General features: G+C 39.1%; 1 protein-coding gene and 1 pseudogene across 1 annotated transcript; one reads left to right on the top strand and one right to left on the bottom strand.

The window, feature by feature from the left end:
* Positions 1-1,380: 1,380 nt before the first annotated feature.
* On the top strand, positions 1,381-6,432 carry LOC120562216 (annotated as a pseudogene).
* A 1,704-nt stretch (positions 6,433-8,136) lies between these two features.
* Positions 8,137-12,076, bottom strand: LOC120562212 (fucolectin-4-like). Its single transcript, XM_039805801.1, has 5 exons — positions 11,812-12,076; positions 10,624-10,909; positions 9,717-9,871; positions 8,977-9,259; positions 8,137-8,762 (listed from the first exon to the last, which is right to left on the bottom strand). The coding sequence occupies exons 1-5, from the start codon at positions 11,909-11,911 to the stop codon at positions 8,612-8,614; spliced, it is 975 nt and encodes a 324-aa protein (XP_039661735.1). The 5' UTR covers positions 11,912-12,076; the 3' UTR covers positions 8,137-8,611.
* Between the last annotated feature and the right edge of the window lie 2,113 nt (positions 12,077-14,189).

Genomic DNA, 14,189 nt, shown 5'->3' with positions numbered 1-14,189 from the left:
TTTGAGCATCAAAATTAGATTCCCGAGAATGATAAGTGTGGAAAACTCCCTGCTGGACTGATGCGTTGCCGTGTGCGTTATTGAGAACGTAAGTGCGCAATTTTATGTCCATGCTGGTGTTGTATGTATCTCTATTTGTGTAGTTAACGTGACAGTATTTTCTTTATTATAGTTCAGGATTGGATGCTTATGTATACTGTAATGCTAGGAGCTTACTGAAAAGATATCACCCAGAAACAATAGTTAATACTTTGATTCATGGATGCATGTTAGCACAGTGTTGTACATTCGTTAATTACAATCCTGCTGAGGATTAGTTCAGCTGTTGCACTCGCGATGGTGTTGCTGGTTTAATTGTTGAAGCGCATTTCACCGTGCCATTCGCGCCACTGGTGTATCACATGACTATTGCGCCTGTATGTAACTGTTATGTTCATTTGTGGTCTTAGAGCGCCATCTAGTGGCCAATAGATGTAACTGCACAGTGAAACTCAGTGTATTCTCTACTACATTGGAATTTTTTGATTTCCATTACTATCCAGTATTATTTGGTTGTTTACACAGCAACTATTTATTGCATAGCAATTATGTATACTGCAGTGAGTTGTTGCTTACTGATCTGTAATCTGTATATATTTGTATTCGTTATGTACAGGTTATATTTACATATTCTGTATTTCTTTACTTTACAGAAAACCACACACCCACATACAAACACATACTATCACAAGCAACAAGCACTGTATTCACCTGCTGGAATTGGATGTCAATAAATCTGTTGAACTATACCAAAGGTTGCAGCGACTCTCTTACCGGAGTACATAGCCAGCTCGGGTAGCGGCAGCACATAATGTACACGGATTTCACAATAATTACACATGTTATCTAATCAAACAGGACTTGTGCTCTATGTGATTCACCTGGCAGTGTATCAGCAACATTAAAATTCTTATCTCTGTGTTTATATCTGACCAGGAAGGACAACTGTATTTATTAAGGAATTGACAGTAAACAACAAGTACATGTGGCATGTTTTTCAAAACAAAAGGCAGCCTATAAAAGCAAAGCACATCATAAAAGTTGACATTGTTGCAATGTACCGTACATTGAACTCATTCAACTAATTTCATGATGTAACCTGCACCCAGATTTTGTCAAAATCTAGAGTTAAAACCTTCATTATTTCAGCTGAAGCTGAAGTTTGATGACTGATGTGGCAATAAAGTATTGAGAAACATAAAAATGAGCTGATCCCTGATTTACTTGATTGCAGACTCGAGCCTTATCTACATACAAGGCCAAAGACAAGTCATCTATTTTAAATCATCAATAAACAATAGCATGTGCCATAATAAGATGTGCATATAAATATCCCTGTGTGGTCCACACCAAATCATATTCACCAACACAACATCAACAGCGGGTCCTCGTCTTCTTATTTCGCAAGTCAAGGTATGTGGGTGTAGTTGAAAAATGATGCTTTTGAATACACAGTCTGTAGGGTTGTTTGATATTTGTCAGCTTACTCTGCACTGGCAGTTAAGATTTCACACTTTGTTATCTGCCACCACTTTGGATATCTAACTTCTGGAGCAATTGATTGTTGTAGGCCAGGGATAGATTTCATACAGTAATGACGACAATGTTCATCCTTCACTGTAATTCTATTGTTGACTCTCTGGGCTGTCTCAACCAGAACAATGAAACACAGTTCAGTTCTGCTTTTGCTGTTCCTTCTGGGGATGTGCTCGGCTTACACCTATCGTAAGTATGATCCAGCTATATCTGTGACACCTTTGCTATAAAACATTTAAGTCCCCAACATGTAAAAACTAGGCTTATTGTTTTCTCACATGTTTGAGCTTTACCGTGCAGAATGATTTTTGTAAAGAGTCCGACACTAGATGGCTGTTTTTAAATTAATCTGCTGAAGAAGGGGAAGGTTCCTTACCTAAGATTGTAACACCTCACCAGGACAGATCTGCACAATTTTATACCAATATGCAGACAGAGTTAGTTGAGTGCCAATTGCATACGTAGCTGTGAAAGGAAAAGCCATGTGAGTGAATAACTGAGCCAAATGATGTGGTGTAAAGAGAAACATTGAATGGACCCAGAACTGAACCCTGCGGTACTCCAGTATTGAGTTTGCAAGGTTCAGATGCAGATTATCTCCAAGTTACCCTGTAAGTGCGGTCCTTAGAACGAAGTGGAAGAAGGAGACAGGTCTGTAATGCTTTACATCAGAGGGGTTGAGTGGGTTTTTCAAAGAGGTTTGGTAATCTACAAACATTCTTCTCTTAAACATTTTAATGTGTATTTCAACTGTTTCATTCACAGAAAATGTGGCCTTGCGTGGAAAAGCGTTATGACCACACGTTTGGAGCTGCCTCCAATGCTATTGATGGAAACCGTGAATCTGACTACAGGGCCGGATCATGCACCCACACTGATGAACAGACCAACCCCTGGTGGAGAGTGGACCTGCTGGAGTCCTACATCGTCACCTCCATCATCATCACCAACAGAAGAGACTGCTGTGCAGAAAGGCTCAACGGGGCAGAGATTCACATCGGCAACTCTTTACAAGACCATGGTGCTGCAAACCCAGTGTGAGCGAATGTTATTACTTCTTAAAAAGGCTACAGGATTTGCACCAGGAAATTGTTTAGCAGGGGTAAGCCACCCTAACCCTGACACAGCTCATTTTATGGTCTCTAGCTAGTAGATGATAACCTGACTCCGCTAGATGGATTGCTTCGCATTTGCTCGGCATATCCATCTGGGAACTTTCTGTTGGAGAACTTTTGGGAAGGGGCGAAAATACTGGTTAGCTGATTGGATAAACCATCTGTCTATCACCACCTATGTTGGTGATAGATGGGCCAACTCAACCAATCAGATCAAACTCTTGCCGAAACCAGTCGGGAGAAGAGCAAAAACATCTTTTCCTCCGAGAAAAGCCTCCAGTGCCGTTTTTTGCTCTACTTTCAATGAAGGAATACTTTCTAATTCGGATAAAACTTGCGCGATAGATACGCTCATCTCATCCGTGGAAGCTGCCATGTTGTTTAGACTAACAGTCGCTTCTCGTTGCGTCACACCTAAACCCGCCTCAAAACCAACGCTGAATGGTCGGTCGTTTGGCGAACGGCTCCAAATTTTCTCTATCTCAAGATGCCAGACTGATCTGCGAGTAGAAAACTGGAGCCCGCGAGATCAGGATGGTAAAGTTAAAGGCACTTTATTGTCACATACACATAAATGTAGTGAAATTCATTCTCTGCATTTAACCCATCCCTCAAGGGAGCAGTGGGCAGCCAAGCACAGCGCCCTGGGACCAACTCCAGATCTGAGCCAGTGCCTTGATCAAGGGGACTGACTGGAGAACCTAGTACATGTTTTTTGATGGTATCACGAGGCTAAGTAGATGATGCACTAAATGATAGCTACACTCATTGATCAGGTGACATTTGCTGTGTGAAATACTGCGTGTACTCCTTTTCAAGCAGATTAAGTGTTGGTGTTATTTATTACTTTAAATTGCACTAACTGTATATTGACTCTTCACTACATTTCAGCATTTATCTAGACTATCTATTCATATAATTGTGTTATAACTGATCTACTTCATCTACAAGCAGTCCCACCACCCCAACCAAGCTCCAGTATCCCTTACATTTTAAGACAGGTGTACAAGAAAGCTAAAATCACCACTTGATGCAGAATGCTGAAAACATTTAAAATTTATAACATTGCTTGTCTTTACATTTTATTTTCATTCCACACATTCTTTTCATTTCATATTGCTTTTCTTTACTCTTTTAGTGAGTTATTGTATAAATTTGTTGCAGACTTTGCATTCTTTAAGATTGTTTTGGAAGGAGTGTATTTGTGGGCTGGGCCAGAGTGGTTTACATGAGAGTAGAGCGCAAACAGTTCTGTTGTCTAACGTCATCCTATTCTCTGTAACAATCTTTCGTACCATGCTAAACACCCTTTCTCAACTTGCATTGCTATGGGGAATGCACAGTAAAGCCTTCATAAGTTTTGGCAGCGCACCGTCTCTGTCGAAGCGTCCATCATCCGTCTCTCATCATCTGACCTCACACACTAAACTCGCGACAACTGCCACCTACAGTACCTGTAGTAGGCTACTGCAGGTGGCAGTTATCGCGAGGCTAGTGACAGAGCTCAGATTGGGAATGTTTTTTTTTTACTCCGCTCGGACCCGGGGTATTATTTTTTAATAACGCAGGTTAAAATACGGGAGATTTACGGGAAAATACTAATACGGGAGGACGGCGGGAAAGAAGGGTAAAATACGGGACTTTCCCGGCCAAAACGGGATACTTGACAGGTATGTTTAAGCCATTGACTCTTTACACCATCTCAGCAGTGATATAGACTCTCTGTTCATCTATATTGCATATATCCATCGACTTACTTGCACCTCACTACGTGAGTAATTCGATTTGTAATCGCCACTTATTCTGCACTTTATGTAGCATATTGTATTCTGTATTCTTGTACTGTATTGAATGTGAAACTATTTGTTGTCTTGCACGCCTACACTTTTCTTGGCCAGGTCGCCGTTGCAAATGAGAACCTGTTCTCAACGGCCTACCTGGTTAAATAAAGGTTAAATATGAATAAAAAAAATTGCTATTCCCTTTTCAAGTGCCACAGTTATAAAACTTTATTGCAATGCTTCCACTCTCTTTTAGGGTTGGTGTAATTTCTCATATTCCAGCAGGCAGGTCTTTAAATATGACTTTTACCAGACTTGTGGAGGGACGTCATGTGACTGTGGTTCTACCTGGTTTAAAAAGGATCCTTACACTCTGCGAAGTGGAAGTCTACGGGTACCGTGCCCCAACTGGTGAGGAATGAATATGTGGCTGAAGCCACACAAGATGTGATTTGATGCCACCGCCTAATTTCCTATACAGCTGTGGTCACACCAGAGTTTAAACTGCATATATTTGAATGAAGAAAAAACTTTATGTTGTATCTATTTAAGCTTCATGTGTCTTAACTCTAACATGCATAATAGGTTTATTTTTAATTTATTTTTATTAATGAACATCTTAAAAATTATTCATAGGCAATGTATTTTGGTAAATTATACAATAAACAGTTTCTCAGAAGTTGAGATTTGCAAATGTTTCGTACATACTGATGTACAATGCAATCTACAAATTTACATTACTACTGCTGGCACTGCGGCATCATTCAAGTTGTTCAGTGCTGGTCCAAATAAACAACAGACATCTCTACAACTTTCCATGACCTCTCCTTTTTAACTGTAATTGCTTCTTATCACTGGAATTGGCAACAATTTACAAATAGTTGTGAATTTCAGTTTCAAGACAGATCATGACCAATTTGTTCTTCAAGGAAAACTAGTTTTCAGTGTGGATATTTGCAAATATTTTCTGTTTGCAGGAGAAAACCTGGCACTCCAAGGAAAAGCCACACAGTCATCCCAACATTCTACAGGCACGGCGTATAATGCTATAGATGGGAATCGTGCCAGCGTCTGGACCCAGGCCTCTTGTGCTCACACAGTCCAGGAGCTAAACCCCTGGTGGCGACTAGACCTGGGCAAAACCCACAGAGTGTTTTCTGTTACCATAACTAACTACAAAACTCTTAATTTACAACTTGCTGGAGCCGAGATCCGAATTGGAGATTCTCTTAATGACAATGGCAACAGCAATCCCAGGTAGTTTACAGTCCGTTAACTTAAATACTACTATAACTAAAAAAGTTAAGTCTTTGGGTTTGTTTGAAACATGATCAATAAAAAATAAAACAAATAATAGAGGTTTGGTGTAATTTAGCAGCAACTTACCATATATCTATCAAATGTTTCTATTATCTGTTATTCAAACGATCATTCGATCAGTTAACACACTAATTTCCTTTTCTGCTAGGTGTGCTGTGATCTCAACAATCTCTCCAGGTTTCACCGAAACCTTCCAGTGTAATGGGATGGACGGTCGCTACGTTAACATCATCATTCCTGGAAGAAGCGAGTACCTGTGCCTGTGTGAGGTGGAGGTCTACGGCTCCAGACTGGATTAGGTCTAAGGAGGTTCAAAATGTATAACAGTGATATCTTACGCTGCAGACATCACCTGATGCTATTGCATGACCTCATGTTGCAATCATTAAGTTGTTGGGTATTTTAGAGTGCATACAGAGAACCTGTTTTTCTGAGAAGAAAAAAATGGAACTCCCTTCTATTGCATATCAAAACTTCCTCATTTTTATGATGTTAAAAAGGTGGTTAAAGGAGAATACAAAATGCAATCATGATTTAAATTTTATGAGCAGCCACAGCTGTTTTGTGTGGTGTGTGCATACTGTCTCTGTGTACATATTGAACAGTTTAAACAAAATAAATAAAAGCCTGTTGTATCGATATGCTGTTTGTATTATTGTTCATCTGCCTGGGCACTGAGGATGATAATTAGCTTCTGGCTTTGTATAATACATCAGATTTTAAGTGCTGAAATGGAATGTGCATTATACCTGATCCTTGTCAAATAAATAGTAAATATAGTAAATATATAAAAAGCTAGTGAAGACACTGAGGGCTAGGCTACATTCATAAGTGTTCTTTCTCGCCTATGGGGACATATTACTGCTGCCTCCTTTACTTCAGTGCCTTGACTCCGTGTATCACTTTTCTCCAACTCATTGTCCTGAGGTCTTTTAGCGCTGGGGAATGAGACAGACGGACCAGGGTGTGCTCGCTGGCTAACTTTTTTTTTTTAAACAATGTTTGTATTGATTTGTCATTTGTACATTACAGCCCATAACTAAATCTCTCTCCCAACATCTGCCGTGTAACAAGAACCAAAAAAAAAAGCAAACTATTAGACAGTATCACAGGCACAGAACAATGGCCCCTAGCAAAGTTACGATATGCATGAATGCAAAAATAAATAAGAATTGCACCTTCGCTATCACCCTCCAAGACATGCCTCAGTCCAACATGGCATCATTGAATCTTAGGTATCTCGCTAGCTAACTTAGCATTAAATAAGTCAACTACAGTTGACGTTACATGGTAAATTCAATTGCGGGTTAGGCTTAGCGCTGTTAACCGTGGTCAAAATAATCATACTAAAAATAATTTTATGAGAGTGTTGAACCTGGACATTGTAACATTGTATTATTTACAATTACTCTCGAACGTATCATCTGGTGTTTTAAGGCATTCCTGTGTTTTACCAGAAGTTCGTTGGAGCTACTAGAGAGGTCAAAGGTTATATGACGCAATTGACAGGCAACCAAACGACATGTGATTGATTAAAATTAAAGTTTTCACTGGATATATATATATATATAGTCATTTTTTGACATCTTAATTATGTAAAATCAGCAACAAATGCAATAATGACTTTTGTTTGAGGAAAGTTTGCCCAGCTGTTTAAGGAAGTATACTGAGCCTTACGAAAAATTAAACTTCATTTTTGTGACCCGCTTTTAAAGTCTCAAGGGATCGAGTTAAGCACGAAAAACAAACATCACCAACAATCAGAGCAGTGTAGTGGCGCCACAGGATGGAGCCATCTTGACTCTCACACACAGACAGTTAAATGTAACATTATTTTATTCTTGCAACATGATAAGGAAATTAGAGGAATATTGCGTTCTCTTAATACATCCATGGAATATTTAGGTTACATTAGACATTAGTTGAATGGACATAGCAACAACGTAAACAAGCACTTTTGTTATGCATTTTCATTTTATAGGCCACGTTTTGTTTAAAAAAACGTGCCACATGTACTTGCTGTTTACTGTCAATTCCCACATAAATACAATTGTACTTAGATAAGTTCCTTAGATTTGATAGGTCAGATAAACACAGACATAAAACTGTAAAATTAGAGAATAATAAAGCATAACCTTGCCAAAATGCAACCGAGGGTCATTTTGTGAATGTACCCGAGTCAAACTTTCGTTTAAAAGCATATTTAGGACGGAAACACCACTTTTAAGATTGACAGTATTTTCGTTTTCGGTCAAATGGCCTTTGAATGGGAGTGCTAGGGGCACTACTATGATCGCATCAAAATCAAAATTTTTAAAACACTAAGAAGGCTCAACACAACATGAAACTTTGCTCCAAGTATCACCAGGGGCTCTACACATCAACTCCAGCGTTGAGAACATTGTTTGTGTACACAGAGTTTACTAAAAAGAAAGGTTTTGAACAACTCACTTTAGCAGTTGTTGTTTCCGGTCGCCGTCAATCTTGCCAGTCAAAAAGAGTCGATCTCCGAATGCAACGAAACAGGGAGGAGAGTAAAGATGGAACGCTCCTAAAGCTTAGCGCCATATAAACGCACGGATAATTTGTTGTTTTGTCGTTAGTGAAAAACAATATTGACCTTGTAGTTGAAAAAGGAGCCTCGTATAAGAATGACATTTCCTCCTCTGGAGTCCGTTCATTCGCATTCGGAGATCAACACTTTTTAAATTTAGATAGCAAATTAATCTTAATCTATGGTTGCAACATGAGTCTGTACAAGAGCATCAGCTGAACATCTGCAATGTAAAATGTTGTTATACATTTTGAACCTCCTCAGACCTAATCCAGTCTGGAGCCGTAGACCTCCACCTCACACAGGGTCAGGTACTCGCTTCTTCCAGGAATAACGATGTTAACGTAGCGACCGTCCATCCCGTTACACTGGAAGGTTTCAGTGAAACCTCCAGGGATGCTTGAGATCACAGCACACCTAGCAGAAAAAGAAAATACTTTGTTAACTCATGATTATTTTAATAAATGGATACTAATTTCATATATACAAGTTACTGCAATGTCATGCCAAACCTATATTCTTAGTTTTGTTTTTTAATGTGTTCCAAACAAGCCCAATGACCAAATCAATGACCAATCCAAACTTTTAGTTACAGTAGTTATAGTTTTTTAGTATTTGCACTGTAAACTACCTAGGATTGTTGTTTCCATTGTTATCAAGAGAATGTCCAATTCGAATTTCAGCTCCATTGAGTCGTTGTGGGACAGAATCTACAGTGTTGGTTATGTTAACAGAAAACACTTTGTGGGTTTTGACCAGGTCCAGTCGCCACCAGGGGTTAAAGTCGGGTTTTGTGTGAGTACAAGAACCCTTGCTCCAGATGCCGTCACGATTCCCATCTATAGCATTATATGCAATGCCGTTAGAATACAATGATGACTGTGAGGCTTTTCCTTGGAGTGCCAGGTTGTCTCCTGCAAACAGAACACATTAACAAACATCAGTATAATTAGTTTTCCTTGATGCTCTCTGCAGAAGAAAGTGTGCTCAATCTGTGAATGTCTTGAAACTGAAATTCACAACTATTTCCACATTGTTGCCTTTTTCAGTGGTAAGTGGGAAATGCAGTCAGACGGATGGAGACGTCACGGAAAGTTGTAACTATGCCTGTTGATTTTTTAGATCAGCAATGAAAAACTTGAAGGACCAACCAGTAGCTAGTGTAGATTATGTTATATGTCAGTATCCCTAACAACAAATCTTGAGAAACTTGTTCTTACGATTTAACAATTGACATTGCCTATGAATAATTTTTAGGAGGTTCATTCATTAAATAAAGGAGCTGGCTGGAGAGCCAAATATAAAATGAAACAAAGCCATCATCTAGAAAATCAAATCTTGTGTGGCTTCAGCCACATATTGAATTCTCACCAGTTGGGGCCCGGTAGCCGTAGACTTCCACTTCGCAGAGTGTAAGGACTCTTTTTAAACCAGGTAGAACCACAGTGACATAACGTCCCTCCACAAGACTGGTAACAGTAATTTTTAGAGACCTGCCTGCTGGAATATTTGAAATTACACCAACCCTAAAAGAGAGAGGAAGCAGTCTATGAAGATGTTTTACAACTGCAGTACTAAAGCTAAATAGCAATACAAAGTAATACATAATACCAACACTTAATCTGCTGAAAAGAGTAGAGGCAGTACTCACACAGCAATGCCACATGTTCATTGAATGTGACGGTCATTTAGTCTATCAAATACTAGTTAATAAATAGTAAGATGAGCTAAGTCACTATCTTAGGAGGCTTAAAGGTCCCTTGACATGGTGCTTTTTGGATGCTTTTATATAGGCCTTAGTGGTCCCCTAATACTGTATCTGAAGTCTCTTTCCCGAAATTCAGCCTTGGTGCAGAATTACAGCCACTAGAGCCAGTCCCACAATGAGCTTTTATTAGAACGTGCCATTTCTGTGTCTGTAGCTTTAAATGCTATTGAAGAGGAGAGAGTGGGGCAAGGTGGAGGATGGGGGTTGTGCCTTGATCAACTGCCACTTTGCTTGTTTGCAAGCCATGATGTTTCTCTCTTTCTTTCTCATAAGGAGCAAGATTCCAGATCGGCCCATCTGAGCTTTCATTTTCTCAAAGGCAGAGCAGGATACCCAGCGCTCGGTTTACACCTATCGCCATTTCTAGCTACTGGGGGACCATAGGCAGGCTGGGGGAATTTATATTAATGTTAAAAAAAAAGTGAAATTTTCATGCCATGGGACCTTTAAGTCTGCTATACAATTTCCTGGAGGAAACCCTGTATTTAGGAAGTCATTACATTCACTCACATGGGGTTTGCAGCACCATTGTCTTGTAAAGAGTTGCCGATGTGAATCTCTGCCCCGTTGAGCCTTTCTGCACAGCAGTCTCCTCTGTTGGTGATGATGATGGAGGTGACGATGTAGGACTCCAGCAGGTCCACTCTCCACCAGGGGTTGGTCTGTTCAATAGTGTGGGTGCATGATCCGGCGCTGTAGTCAAATTCACGGTTTCCATCAATAGCATTGTGGGCAAAACCATACATGTCAGCAAAACGGTTTGACTGGGTCGCTTTCCCACGCAAGGCCACATTTTCTGTAAATGAAAATGTGTTGAACAACACATTAAGATGCTTGATAGGAAAATGTGTGTACATTACTAAACAATTTATTGGTATATTTGGCTACTTGGGGTCAGCAGAAACAAATTGTGTCACCTTTTAAGTTGATATGGTGAACTTTTTTTGCAAACAGTTGCTTTTTTATTATTCATTTGAAGTGGTGTTTGTCCATGTAATAAATCCAATATTCACTCTCTTTTAGCTGTTTTTGGTCTTAACGAACTCCTGAGATAAATACATGTCTCTTTAGGTACTAAGTGTTCCACCGTGTTGATTAGCTAGTCTCTGTGTACAGTGGCTTTTTAGAGCTCTTATACTGAAAACATCTTCCTGATGCGGCAAAACACAAAGCAAGCAAGCTCAGGTGAGCTGCAAATTCAGGTGATCATTCTCAGCAGGTTCATTACTGAGTGGCCTCTTTCCTTCACATTGTCACACTTTCATTTGATACGTTATTATAAATATATTGATTACAGCTGCTTAAAGCTTAAATAAATGTCCCTCACTTTCAACCAATAATTTGCTATTTCATCTCTTTTCATAGCGTAGTAAGTTAAACTGTTTCACTTACTATATAGATAAAGATCGTGCTGAAAATGTTGAAAGACAACTGTGCAGACCGTGTACTGGTGTAATGCCACAAAAACCCTTTCGTAGGTCAACGTCTTAAACCGAATTTCAGGTAAACTCAGAGAAACTTTCCCCCTTCAGCAGGTGAATGTGAAACCAGCCTTCTAATGTGAAACTCTGCACATAAATCATTCCGCACATTGAAGCTCAAACATTCAAGTGAAGTAACAATAAACAAAACACATTTTTCACTGTTTTTCTTTGTTTTATAAGAACAATATCACAGATATAGCAGGATCATACTTACGATAGGTGTAAGCCGAGCACGTCCCCAGAAGGAACAGCAAAAGCAGAACTGAACTGTGTTTCATTGTTCTGGTTGAAACAGACAAGAACATTGTCATCATTATTACTGTATTAAATGTATCCCTGACCTAAGGCTATCTTTGTTACAGAAGTTAGATATCCAAGATGCTTTTTTTTTAAGAAGATGAGGAGCCGCTGTTGATGTTGTGTTGGTGAATATGATTTGATGTGACCACACAGGGATGTTTATGTGCACATCTTATCTTGGTACATTGTGTTTATTGATGATTTACCACAGATGACTAGTATTTGTCCTTGAATGTAGATAAGGCTCAAGTCAGAAGATCAGGGATCAGCAACATTTTAATGATATACAGTATATATACACTCAGCAAAAAAAGAAACACCCCTTTTTCAGGACACTGTATTTTAAAGATACTTTTGTAAACATCAAAATAACTTTAGAGATCTTCATTGTAAAGGGTTTAAACAATGTTTTCCATGCTTGTTCAAAGAACCATAAACAATTAATGAACATGCACCTGTTTAAAGGTCGAAAAGAGAGTAACAGCTTGCAGGGGGTAGGCAATTAAGGTCACAGTTAAAAGAAAATTAGGAAAGTAAAGAGACCTTTCTACTGACTCTGAAAAACACCAAAAGAAAGACGCCCAGGGTCCCTGCTAATCTACGTGAACGTGCCATAGGCATGGTGCAAGGAGGCATGAGGACAGCAGATGTGGCCAGGGCAAATACATTGCAATGTCTCTACTGTGAGACGCCTAAGCTCTACAGGGAGACAGGAAGCACAGCTGATCGTCCTCACAGTGGCAAACCACGTGTAACAACACCTGCATAGGATCGGTACATCCGAATATCCCACCTGCAGGACAGGTACAGGATGGCAACAACAACCGCAAGAACTGGCCAGTCTGGTGCAGTACATGAGGAGGAGATGCACAGGTGGCCACACCAGATACTAAGGGCTACTTTTGATTTTGACCCCCCCTTTATTCAGGGACACATTATTGCATTTCTGTTAGTCACATGTCTGTGAAGATTGTTCAGTTTATGTCTTAGTTGTTAAATCTTTTAATTTTTATGCAAATATTTGCATATGTTAAGATTCTTAAAATATAAAAGCAGTTGAAAGTGACAGGACGTTTCTTTTTTGCTGAGTATATATATATATATTGCTGCTCATACATTTGTACTTGATGATTAGTTAGAGACACATGTAAACTGGAGATGTGGACTATGTTTGTGCATTTTCAGAGAAAAAAAGAGAAGTAGAAATGTGAAATGTTGAAACAGACATTTAATTGACGATGGCATAAAACAGAAGTTTGCACATTGCGCAAAATAAAAACCTGAGACTAAGCATTTTCTGCAACGGTTTCTGTTTTTCTCATTCTTTTCCTGTTGGTAACTTTCCATGCATGGGCTAAACCCATCACAGCTGGTTGAGGTTGAGCTAAGTTTTACTACATCAAACATGATACTCTTATAACAATGTACCATACTCTATAAGTTGATTGTATGTTTTGTTTGTAAAATCATAACCCATAAAATAACTTTCCAGACAAATGTAGTGGAGTAAAAAGTATAATATTTCCCTCTGATGTGTGGTGAAGTAGAAGCAGAAAGTAGCATAAAATAGAAATACTCAAGTGGTGTCGCCACGTGGCGTATTATCGCGAGAACTACGTCATACGTGTGTAAAAAAAAAAAGGTTCGGTTTAGAAAAACAACATTGGAAAAGGCTTTAGTAACTAAAAAAAACGACAAAAACATGCTAGGGAAAACAATAAACGGTTGGGTTTAGGAAAGAAACATTGGGGAAGGCTTAAAAAAAAGAATTAACAAAAAAAAAGAAAAAAATGTTGAAAAACACCACAAGCGGGACGCGATCCCAGTTCTCCTGGGTGAAAGTCCTGTGTTTTACCCATTCGTGGACTTACGTCCTTTCATACTACTCTCTACGGTGAAAATTCACACGTAATGTAGGTCAATGGCGGCCAAATGGCGTTGATAAACACGCTAAAAAGCCATTATGCGTCTTGATAACACGCCAAAATGGCATACGAATTGGCGTGTCATACATACACCACTTTATGAGATCAGTCTGCACCGCTGCAACTAAGTGAGTGTAAGAATATTTTCTTCCTATTTTTTTCCTAGATCAGTTATTCTATATACTCTTGAACCAGTAATATTGGTAAAAAAAAATTATTGTGAATTGAGTGATCTTTGGCATACTTCTCTGCATGTACTTGGATAACCTCTGAAATTAAACTCACAAGTAGGGAAGTGAAATCAAGTGCATGGGAGTGAACCAATGGGCTGTGATTGGGTAAGTGTTGAAGATGAATATGATCTGAA

This window comes from Perca fluviatilis, chromosome 7 (genome assembly GCF_010015445.1).
Source record: "Perca fluviatilis chromosome 7, GENO_Pfluv_1.0, whole genome shotgun sequence".
In the NCBI taxonomy this organism is placed as follows: Eukaryota; Metazoa; Chordata; class Actinopteri; order Perciformes; family Percidae; genus Perca; species Perca fluviatilis.
The sequence above is the reverse complement of the archived record's forward strand: the minus strand, read 5'-3'. Positions and strand labels throughout refer to the sequence as shown.

Excerpts from the sequence above, each read along its gene's own strand:
- LOC120562212 (XM_039805801.1), bottom strand. The coding sequence starts at position 11,911 with ATGATGACAATGTTCTTGTCTGTTTCAACCAGAACAATGAAACACAGT. Across the intron at positions 10,910-11,811 it reads GTGCTCGGCTTACACCTATC|AAAATGTGGCCTTGCGTGGG; the intron begins GTAAGTATGATC and ends TTTCATTTACAG. Across the intron at positions 9,872-10,623 it reads AATGGTGCTGCAAACCCCAT|GGTTGGTGTAATTTCAAATA; the intron begins GTGAGTGAATGT and ends TCTCTCTTTTAG.